General features: G+C 55.4%; 1 protein-coding gene across 5 annotated transcripts; it reads left to right on the forward strand.

Annotated features, from left to right (window-relative positions):
- The first annotated feature begins 2,597 nt into the window (after positions 1-2,597).
- LOC142859699 (uncharacterized) lies at positions 2,598-8,836 on the forward strand. 5 transcript variants are annotated; one of them, XR_012912232.1, is made up of 8 exons: positions 2,598-2,911; positions 4,366-4,449; positions 4,927-5,015; positions 5,409-5,594; positions 6,364-6,501; positions 6,657-6,849; positions 7,328-8,143; positions 8,348-8,836. XR_012912232.1 is itself a non-coding variant. In XM_075989971.1 (7 exons), the coding sequence occupies exons 1-7, from the start codon at positions 2,710-2,712 to the stop codon at positions 7,609-7,611; spliced, it is 1,176 nt and encodes a 391-aa protein (XP_075846086.1). In that variant the 5' UTR covers positions 2,598-2,709; the 3' UTR covers positions 7,612-8,830. The 5 variants fall into 5 exon arrangements, 4 of the variants coding, with proteins under 4 accessions (XP_075846086.1, XP_075846087.1, XP_075846089.1 ...); XM_075989971.1 differs by having other exon boundaries at positions 7,328-8,830; XM_075989972.1 differs by lacking the exon at positions 2,598-2,911 and adding an exon at positions 2,925-3,936 and having other exon boundaries at positions 7,328-8,830.
- The last annotated feature ends 1,671 nt before the right edge of the window (positions 8,837-10,507 follow it).

Below are 10,507 nucleotides of genomic sequence, written 5' to 3' on the forward strand. Positions count from 1 at the left end.
CAGTTGGGAGAGACAAAAGCCAGTGGTCCAGCTGTGTCCCCTGGGTGGGGTCCTCAAGCCTTGTGCCCTGTTCCTCCTCCCCATAGCTGCTTAACGGTGGACAGGGAGCCCCCTTGGGACGGCCTTGCAGCCTCTGAGAGGGTTACAAGCAGGTGGTCATTCTCTAGTTCTAGTCAAAGGGAGGTGGCTGCTCCTTTGTCCCATCTCTCCCCTGAGAGCTCCTATGACTGCTCCCAGCCCATTCACCCCCCTTCCCACGGAGTCTTCGCTCCCGCCCCCCACTTCCCAGCAGAAGGGCTGGAGCCAGACAATGAGATAAGGGCTTGTTTTCTACGGCCTGGAATTCGGGAATTAGGCAGAGCTTGTGGGTCAGGGCCAGAGCACCCCGCTATGGGGAAGGAGGAGCCTTTCTACTAGGTGCAAGTCCCTGGGGCCCCAGGCCTACAGGGACTTGACCTCTGCACCCTTTGAGGATGGTTCTGCTAGGAGTTGGGGAGAGGGGAAGAGTCGCTTAGAGTCCCTGCAGGTGGCCTCTGAGCCTCATGGCCACTCCTCCTCACTCCTCCAGCCCCCAGGACTTCCAACAGGGTCTGCTCCCTTACTGTGGCCCCTGCTGCCCCTTCCCTGTCCCCCTCCCCTACTCCATCACCTGCTTAGTACACTTCCCTGTCTTCAAAGACTATTGCTTCCTCCAGGAACCCAGCAGGAGGATGGCGAAGTGACAGAGAGGGGGCAGGGTCAGCATCTGAGACAGGCTGGAATACCTGAGGGGTACCTTGTTAGACTGATCTGTGAGGCCACACACACCACAGACAGACAACAAGTAGGGCTGAGTTCCCAACCTCCCTGTATGAGGGGGTCATCCTTTGGTCCTGGTGAGTCAGTGAAGCACCGAGCTCCGCAGTCTTGCAGCTCCAACATTAGGGTAAAGAGCAGAGTCTCCGTGAGCCAGGCACAGGGTCAGTACAGCCTCCTAACCGCCCTTCCTGGGTAAACTGACCCACAGCTGGGAATGGAGTGGGGGAATCTTCTTTTCCTTGTGATTTTTTTTTTTTGTTGTTGTTTTTTTTGAGACAGGGTTTCTCTGTGGTTTTGGAGCCTGTCCTGGAACCAGCTCTTGTAGACCAGGCTGGTCTCGAACTCACAAAGATCCGCCTGCCTCTGCCTCCTGAGTGCTGGGATTAAAGGCGTGTGCCACCACCACCCGGCTGTGATTGTTTTCTTTTTCTGAGACAGAGTCTTTGAGTCCGGTGTAGGCTGGCCTGGAACTCTCAACCATCCTCCTGCCTCAGCCTCCCACAGGACTGGGATTACAGGCATGAGCCACCACATCTATCTTTTGCAGTGCTGGGAATCAACCCAGGGGTCTCCTACTTGCTGGTAGGTGGCTCTGTCACAGCGTTCTTGGGCTTCCATGGAAGCAATGGTGTAGGAAGGAGGGGGATTCCTAGATACCTCTGTGGCTGCTCCAGGTGAAAACAATCCTTGTGACCCCTGCCTGGAATCTAGCTAGTGCTCGGTTAAACCACACTGAAGGCTGATCATGGTGGCCTATTCCTGTAATCCCAGCACTTGGGGACTGTGCAGAATGAGATCTATGCGTAAGAAGAAACAAGCTACCTTAACACAGGCACTAGAGAGACGGCTCAACACTAAAACACGCATACCACTCTTGCACAGAGCCTGAGTTTGGGTACCAGCACCCACACCTGTAACTCCAGCTCCAGGGTGTCCAAAGCCCTCTTCTGGACCCAATGGGTGACTTCATGTGTACACACAATTTTAAAGGTTTTAAATTCATTTTATCAGAAAGGAGAGCGAGGGGGAGAGCGAGCTGGATAAGTACCGTATTAGGTAGAGTGTTTGCCTAGTATGCACCAAGTCCTAATTCAGTTCCCAACACAGCATAATCTGGGCATGGTGCCACACACCCGTCACCCCAAGCCAGTCAATCAGAAGTTCAAGGTCACCTAGGTTACACAGTGAGTTCAGAATGAGCCTGGGATACATGAGACCCTGTTTCAGAAGGGAAAAATTAAATACTCCAACGGTGGAAAGCTACTCTTTAGGGTCAACATGGCACCACATGTGATTCCTGGACATCAGGAACTCTCAGCAGCGCCTGCAGTCTGTTTCCTCTGGTGTGAAATAAGGGCCCTGAGGGGCTGGAGAGATGGCTCGGCGGTATTCCAGGCTAGTTAGTGGCAGGGATGCTTAACTAAGTTAAATCTGCAGTGTCGGGAGCAGGGCCAGGTACACGCTGAATGGCACTGCATAAAAGATTACCCTTGCCCAGCAGTGGTGGTGTATGCCTTTAACCCCAGCACTTGGGAGGCAGAGGCAGGTGGATTTCTGTGAGTTCAAGGCCATCCTGGTCCACGAGAGCTAGTTACAGGACAGACTCCAGAGCTCTTTCCAAAGAGAAACCCTACCTCGAAAAACCAAAAAAAAAAAAAAAAAAAAAAGATTACCCCTTCAGCAAAGCTCCCAAATTCTCAGGCTGCACGGCGAACATGAACTACAATTCCCAGCATGCTGCAGGAGTCACAATGTTTAGCGTTGCAGAGAGGACTCCAACTCCCAGAATGCCCCCGGCCTACCCAGCTCCTGTCTGCACGGGGTCAAAGTAGCCCAGCCTCTCGGATCCCCCGCACTCCCGGAAGAAAGTGTCCACCGCTCCTGCGGGAAAGGAAGGCGAGTTTCGCTGCCATGCTCCGCAGACTGGCCCGGACCGTGGTCCCGGGGCTCAAGGTGCCCTGGGCGCGGTGGTCTAGGAACTGGGCAGGGGTCCCAGACCAGGTGGTAGACCTGCGCAGCGACACGGTGACCCGGCCAGGGCCGGCCATGAGGCGCGCCATGGCCGAGGCGGTCGTAGGAGACGACGATTACGGCGAAGACCCTACGGTCCTCGGTGAGCCGGGCGAGCAAGCCCGGGGCAGGGGTCGTTGAGGTGACCCCGGGGCGCTGTCCGCGGTGCTGAAGGGAGGACAGCGTGGACGCAGAGCTGTGCCTGGTGGCATTTGAGGATGCACCTATGCACCCTGTGCCCCTGCTCGTTTTCTGGGAGAGCCTTGGTAATGCAGATTCTTGGGCTCCACATTGGACTCGGGGAGCCAGAATCTGCATTTTAACAGGGCCACCGGGTGGCTTCTGTCCACTGTCACCCAACTCCCCAGATGGGTGTTGTCCAATCTGGCAAAGAAAGGCCCTGAGGTGGCCAGAGAGTAGCTCAAGAACCCACGTCAGGAACAGGGAAGAACCAGGGTTTGAGGCAGGCCTGATTGATGGAATTACTCTCTTTCATTCACTGACTGACTTCACCAAGACAAAACCAAATTGGGGGGGGGGTGTGTGGGCTTGCTGCACCTTCCCTGGGGCAAAGTTTCATAGCCTAGGGAGTGCTTTAGGGAGACAGCAAACCAAAGCCCACCCGGAGTCGGTAGGCACTGTTAAAGTGACCTCTAGTGTTGCTGGGGTGTGTGGGTCCAGACATAAACCGCAGATCACCGCTTTGATCCCCGGAGGCCTGTTCGTGGGCCCAGGGATTATTGTGGCTGTTACCAGGAACTTCAAAGATGTTGAGCTTCTCTCTCAGCCCACACCTGGGGTGTAAACAGGTCCCCACATCAAGGCTGGGGAGGTGCTGGCCTTGGGAGTCTAAGCAGACGGATGTCTTTTGAACCTCATGGGGGCTGGGGCTGGGAGGAGGAGAGTGTCAGCATTCAGGGTGCAGGGAGACACCTGTGTCTTCTGGGGACAGGATCTAGATTGGGAAGCCACCACAGACTTTAGACAGGCCTTGCGCTCGCTCACCAGATGCACCCTTTATGCCCTGGCAGCTCCCCAGAGACTCCTCCGTGGTGCTGTGCAGAGGAAGTCTGCAGGGAAACCGCAGGGCCTCACCTGCCGGGGCTGATGGGAAAAGAAGAAAAACAGGTGTGAGGTGGGGTGGGAAAGGAGGCCCAAACCACAAGGGAGTTTCGGTGGCCTGGGGCAGGGCACTGCGGCCCAGGAGGAGGTAGCACGCAGAGAATTGGCAGAGGGCCGGCCCTCTCTGGACATGGCACATGGTTACCTGACCACAGACTACACAGATGGTGGATGGGCTCCAAGCCCTGCCCCTAAGACCCCAGGCTCTCATCTGAGCAAATTCACGTTTTTTTTTTGGAGGGAGTGGCTTACAACAAGGTCTTGCTGTGCAGCTCAGGCTGCCCTCAAGCCGCTGTCCTACTTCAGCAGAGTGCTGAGTGACGGGGTACGCCATCACACCCAGTATCGGGTGCACATTGAACTGGACCAGGGCACAGCGGCTCTGAGCAATTGTTGATAGGCATTCTGGCCCCGCCCTCCCTTCTCTCTTCTCAGAACTGCAGGAGAAGGCTGCAAAGCTGCTTGGGGTGGAGCAGACCCTGTTTGTGCCAACCAACACCATGGCCAACCTCATCTCTGGTGAGTGTCCGCCCACCCTCGGAGCTGGGGTCTGCAGCTCTCTGGTAGACACGTCCCTGGGTTTCTTTTGGGTGCAGCCAGTGGGGCACCTGGGCAGAAGGCAATGGGAGGAGTAAGGTCTGCAAGTCTCTGCCACTCCCAGCTCTTCCTCCTGGGTGCTGCTAGTGCCCAGAGCTGCCCGATCCGGGGCCAGCACCCCTGCACCCCTGCGCTCTCCCCTGCTGGAAGTGTCCTGTAGTGGGCCACGGGCGCTCTGATGCAGTGTTAGCGCACAGCATTCACGGTGAAGCCCCGCCAGAGTTGTGCAGCACCCCAACCTTTTTAACACGCGACAGGGAAGCGTCTGGAGGGGTGCTGCTTCCTAACTGACAGTCTAAGCTCACTGGGGCTCCAGGCTCAGCCTGACCACGCTGAGCAGGGGCAGTAGGACCCTCTTGGACCCAGTTCCAAGTCCTGCCCTCCTCCCATCTATCTCAGTGATGGGTCACTGCCGGCGCCGGGGTTCCCAGGTCCTCCTTGGGCAGGAATGCCACCTCCACGTCTATGAGCAGGGCGGGGTGGCTCAGGTAAGGACCAGGCACCACTCCCCTGGGACTTTGGACATCCTCCCACCAGTCAGGATGCCAGGGTAGGAACCTGCTTCCCAGGCATCAGGCAGAGAGGAGAAAGGGAAAGGCACAGGGAAGCAATCAAGGGAGATGGGAGGGAGGGCCTGGGCCCAGATTTGCTCATCTGCCTCGGTGCCTTACTGCCCCCTAGTGGGAAGATGGAGCACTAGCACTCCAGAAAGAAGTTTTTGAACTTTTCTAAGCAGCAAGGGGCAGGCAGCCTCCCCAGCTAGGACTCTGTGTGCTCAGAACAAAGACTCTGGGCCCAGAGGTGGCCCCTGCTGCAGAGGAAACTTCCTGTCTGGAGGTACCACTCGACCCATATGATCCAGTGTCCTCTCCTGCCTGCAGATCGCCGGGGTGCATTCCCAGCCCCTCCCAGACATGCCCCATGGCACCTTGGACCTGAACGAGCTGGAGAGGGCACTCTCTCGGGGTTTCAGGAACTCCTACCATCCAGTCTGTGAGCTTGTGTGTCTGGAGAACACACACAGCAGCGCAGGGGGCCGGGTCCTTCCCATCGACTACCTCTGCCAGGTAGGCTCCTGCCCAGCTGGGCCCCGTGCCAGGGCACTCTTGACTTCCTGTGCCCTTTGAACTGTCCCTGTCCCTAGGGATGAATCCCCTCTGACACATGCTATGGGTGCCCATCAGGGACCCGACTGTCATAGGTTCTAGGTTGAAAATGGCCAGGATTTATAACTCTGGCTTCAGGATCCTGTTCTACCTGGGGATAGAAAAGTTCACATGGGTGGCATATGGTGACTCCTCAGGTCCCAAATACACAGAGCCACCAGGCTTCTGACTCTAGACCCCTTGTGGTTCCTCAAGAGCTCTGGGGAGACTGAGAGATGACTCCGTGGTTAAGAACGGTTGCTGCTCTTCCAGAGGACCTGAGCTTGGCTAGATCAAACCACGTGTAACTCCAGCTGGAGGGCATCTATACCCTCTTTTAGCCTCCATAGGCACACCGCCGCACATGGCGTATACCCACATACATACACCTAAAATAAAAGTAAATCTTAAGGTGGCTGGAGAGAGGGCTCAGTGGTTAAAAGCACTGGCTGCTCTTGCAGAGGACCTGAATTTGATTCCCAGCGCCCACATCAGACAGCTCACAACCGTCTGAAACTCCAGTTCCTGGGACTTCAGTGCCTCCGGTTTCCACAGGACTTTGCAATCATGCAAATATCCACGTGAAGAAGCATCCTAGACTAATTCACAATAGGAATAATAATTTTAAAAAATCTTAGGATGCCAAGCCCAGATGCCCTCCCTACCTGGCCCCTCTGACCTTTGCTCCCAGGTGCGCCTCCTGGCCCACGCCTACGGAGCACGGGTCCACCTGGATGGGGCGCGACTGATGAATGCAGCTGTGGCCCTGCGTGTGCCTCCCGCCCGCCTGGTGGAGCACTGTGACTCTGTATCCTTCTGCTTCTCTAAGGTAGGCAGACCTTCCCGAGGCAGATGGGGTGTGGGTACCCTACTGAGGATACAGCTGGACCCCTGAGCCTAACAGACCCGCTGGCCCTGGGCTGCGCAGCCCCCACCTTCCCCACCTCCAGGATGGGCTCCAGGTTCTCTCCTCTCTTCCCTTAGGGTCTTGGTGCACCAGTCGGGGCGCTGGTCGGTGGAGCCAAAGGCTTCATTGAGGAAGCCTGGCGCCTCCGCAAAGCCCTGGGTGGAGGCATGCGCCAGGCTGGAGTACTGGCTGCGGCTGCCATGGTGGGACTGGCTGAGGCAGAGGAGGTGCTGCCAAGGGATCATGAGAATGCCAGGAGATTCGCTAAAGGTGCCTGGACCAGTCCCCGCCCCACTCCCTTTCGCTCCCTACCGTCTGGGCCTAGATGTCCGCAGCAGCAGAGCTAGGCCCCAGCAAATCTGCCCCCCGAAGCCTCTATTGAGCTTCTAGGATGGGCCCTGGGCCCTCCTGCCTCACCAGGCCCTATTCCATGGGCACTCTCGGGCACTCACACAGGGATGCAGCCAGCTGAGTCAGGAACCAAGACAGACCGGAGCCTCCAATGTGGGTCTTCCGTGCTTTTTTTTAAAATTTCAAAACAATCCTATGATGTCCCCACATCTGAGACCCAGAGAAGTGGAAAAGCAGGATCCAACTCATGTTCTCAAATGCCACATCAGCACTCAGGCTCTATTTCCCCACAAGATAATTAATTGGGCTGCTCTCCTGCCTTCCCTGAGGGGCAGTTCCGGCGGCGGCCGAGGCTGGGCCCCGGGGTTCGGGTACTCACCGCTGTGTCTGGCTCCAGGACTCCGGGACCTGGCATCACCCATTTGCTCCGTGGATCCCGACACTGTGGAGACCAACATGGTGCTGGTGCAGGTGGCGGGGCAGCCTCCTGCAGAGCTGTGCCAGCGCCTACAGGCTGTGAGTGCTGAGGAGGTGGCTCAGACTGGCCGCGCTGTGAGCGTGCTGCTCTTTCCCTGGACAGAACACGCCGTGCGGGCCGTGTGGCACCGGGATGTGTCTGCTCAGGACACGGAACTGGCGCTGAGGAAGTGGGAATTTGTGCTGAGGCAGTTGAGGCCCTGAGGTCAGGGGACCAGGAACCCTGTGCCCTGGCTAGGATTGAAGTGTGGAGTAAGCTGGTCCAAGCCATTAGCCTAGTGGAGGCCCGCCCTTCTGGGGGATGACGACACCACTCCGGCCTCTGAATTCCTCCACTGACACTCATGTGATGGCCTCATTCAGTCAGGAACAACCGGGCAAGGGCTGGGATAAGAAGGGACTGAATATCAAGAGAAGGGAATGAATTCAGGAAGCAGACCTGGGGCTGGGACATGCAGCGTGACTGCCTGGTGTGTGTAAGCCCAGGTCTAGTCCCAGCACTGTATAAACAGGTGTGTTGACTCACACCTGTAATCTTAGCAAGCTGAGAAATTAAAAGTTCAAGGTTGGGCTGGAGAGAAGTCTCAGGGGTTAAGAGCACTGGCTGTTCTTCCAGAGTTGGATTCCCAGCAACCACACGGTGGCTCACAACCATCTGTACTGAGATCTGGCGCCCTCTTCTGGCCTGCAGCCATACATGCAGGCAGAACACTGTATAGATATTTTTTTAAAAAAAGTTCAAAGTCGGGGGCTGGAGAGATGGCTCAGAGGTTAAGAGCACTGGCTGCTCTTCCAGAGGTCCTGAGTTCAATTCCCAGCCACCACATGGTGGCTCACAACCATCTGTACTGAGATCTGGCGCCCTCCTCTGGCGTGCGAGCATACATTGAGGCAGAATGTTGTATACATAATAAATAAATAAATCTTTAAAAAAAAAAAGTTCAAAGTCATTCTCAGATATAGAGTTTGAATCAACCCTGGGCTGCATGAGACCCTATCTCCAAACAAACAGATCCTGTGTGACTGGCATAGTTATTAGAGATGGACTGTAAAATAATAATGTGGGATTTCCTTCTGTGTGCTGTGATTACTATTAATGAATAAACTGCTTTAGGCCTGGGCAGAACTTAGATAGGCGGGGAAAACTAAATGGAATGCTGGGAGAAAGAAGGCAGAGTCAGGGAGCCCCCATGGAACCGCTGCCAGAGTCAGACATGCCGAAACTTTGCTGGGAAGCCACAGCCACGTGACGATACACAGATTAATAGTAATGGGTTAAATTAAGATGTAAGAGTTAGCCAATAAGAAGCTAGAGCTAATGGGCCAAGCAGTGTTATAATTAATATAGTTTCTGTGTGGTTATTTTGGTTCTGGGCAGCCAGGATGAACAAGTGACCCTTCCCCCAATAAAATAAAGTATTGAAGGAGCTGTATTTGTACTTTTATGTCCCAGCTAAATACATAACAGAAGCAACAGGTTCAATTCCCAGCACCCACACAGTGGCTCACAACCATCTCTAATTCCAGTACCAGGGGATCTGACACCCTCTTCTGGCCCCCACTGGCACTAGGCACGCATATAATGCATAGACATATATGCAGACAAAACTCATATACATAAAAAATAATAATTTCAGTACTGGAGCTGGAGAGATGGTTTAGCGGTTAAGGGCACTGGCTGCTCTTTTAGAGACTCTGGGTTAGATTCCCAGCACCCACATGGCTGCTCACAACTGTAACTCCAGTTCCAGGTAGAGGCAGCTAAGAAACTGCCATTGTGTGCAGGAGGATGGAGGCACAGGCGGGGACATCAGCGTGGCGGACAGTTTGGGCTGCAGAGAAGCTGCTGTGGTGTGCAGGACAATCAGAGGTGCAGGTGGGGACATCAGCATGGTGGACAGTTTGGGCAGCAGCGAGTACACTGGAAAAGAGGAGGAGCCTGCAGCAGAGGACTGTCTGTCTCTCCCCTCACCCCTTAGAAGACTCCAGATATCTCTGGGCCTGGTGTTGGGGTCCCCTAGGCCCCAGAGCTTGTCTCCTGAGGTGCTGGTATAGCACGAAGCCCGTGCCTTCTCCTTTATTCTCCCATATGCCTTCAGGGACAGGCAATATCTTTATTCTCCCACATGCCTTCAGGGACAGGCAATATCTTTATTCTCCCACATGCCTTCAGGGACAGGCAATATGCATCAATCCACTGCTGGACAAGAACTTCCCCAGACAAGCTAGTACCTTAAGCCAGCAGGAATCCCTCACTAGTTCCCAGAGTTTCTAGGATTAGGGACTGGAGGGTTAGTTTAAGCTCTGTTTGGCCTTCCCAATCATTGAATGATCTGCATGGGTCATCTGTCTCCATGGTGGCTGGTTGGTACCCCTGCCTTATACCCATCTGCCTGGGCAAGCCTCTTCTCACCCAGCCTCACTGTGGTCGGCTCCCCTGGCACCAGCGACTGAGAGACTGAGACAGGACCTGCCAGGTGTCGTCTGCTTCTCCCTGTGTGCCCCCAGGAGTGAGGGGAAAGCCCATCTCCCAACCATCTGGAGGCTGCTGTTATAATGTGTGGACTGGCTGGGGTGAGGCCTGCATCCAGGAGACACTAAATCCTTATGGTTCAAGCTATGGAGGCATCAGAGGAGAGATGGCCAGAGGCAGCCATGGCATGGGAGAGGGAAGGGAAGAGGAGAACATTTGCAGGCAGGGTAGTGAGCCCTGTGCTGCCCTGAGGCTTCCTAGCTGGCCCACGTTTGGCTGCAGGAACTGAGGCACACTCACACGGAAGGGTGAGTCTGCTGTCTGGGGGCCTTGGCTGGCTCTTGTCTATGTGTGCAAGCTCCCCACTTGTCTCTCTTCTCTCCATGTAAGACACATGGTACCCCTGGAGCCTGCTGTCTGCTCACATCAGCTCTGAGCTGCTAACGCCTCCCCGGGCAGCACAGTCCAGCTGCCCAGTGAACTGTGAAACAGGACACAAACACTTGGGCCAGTTACTAAGGAGACTGCCCCGTCAGAGCAAAGGCCTCGGCTAGTTTCAGTAAGTCCATGCCCACGTACACAGGCGCATCCCCTCAGGCAATTGTGGAGGTCTTTGCAGCCACGGTG

The sequence above is a fragment of the Microtus pennsylvanicus genome, chromosome 11 (genome assembly GCF_037038515.1).
Source record: "Microtus pennsylvanicus isolate mMicPen1 chromosome 11, mMicPen1.hap1, whole genome shotgun sequence".
NCBI lineage: Eukaryota > Metazoa > Chordata > Mammalia > Rodentia > Cricetidae > Microtus > Microtus pennsylvanicus.

Excerpts from the sequence above, each read along its gene's own strand:
- LOC142859699 (XM_075989971.1), top strand. The coding sequence starts at position 2,710 with ATGCTCCGCAGACTGGCCCGGACCGTGGTCCCGGGGCTCAAGGTGCCC. Across the intron at positions 5,016-5,408 it reads AGCAGGGCGGGGTGGCTCAG|ATCGCCGGGGTGCATTCCCA; the intron begins GTAAGGACCAGG and ends TCCTGCCTGCAG. Across the intron at positions 6,850-7,327 it reads TGCCAGGAGATTCGCTAAAG|GACTCCGGGACCTGGCATCA; the intron begins GTGCCTGGACCA and ends GTCTGGCTCCAG.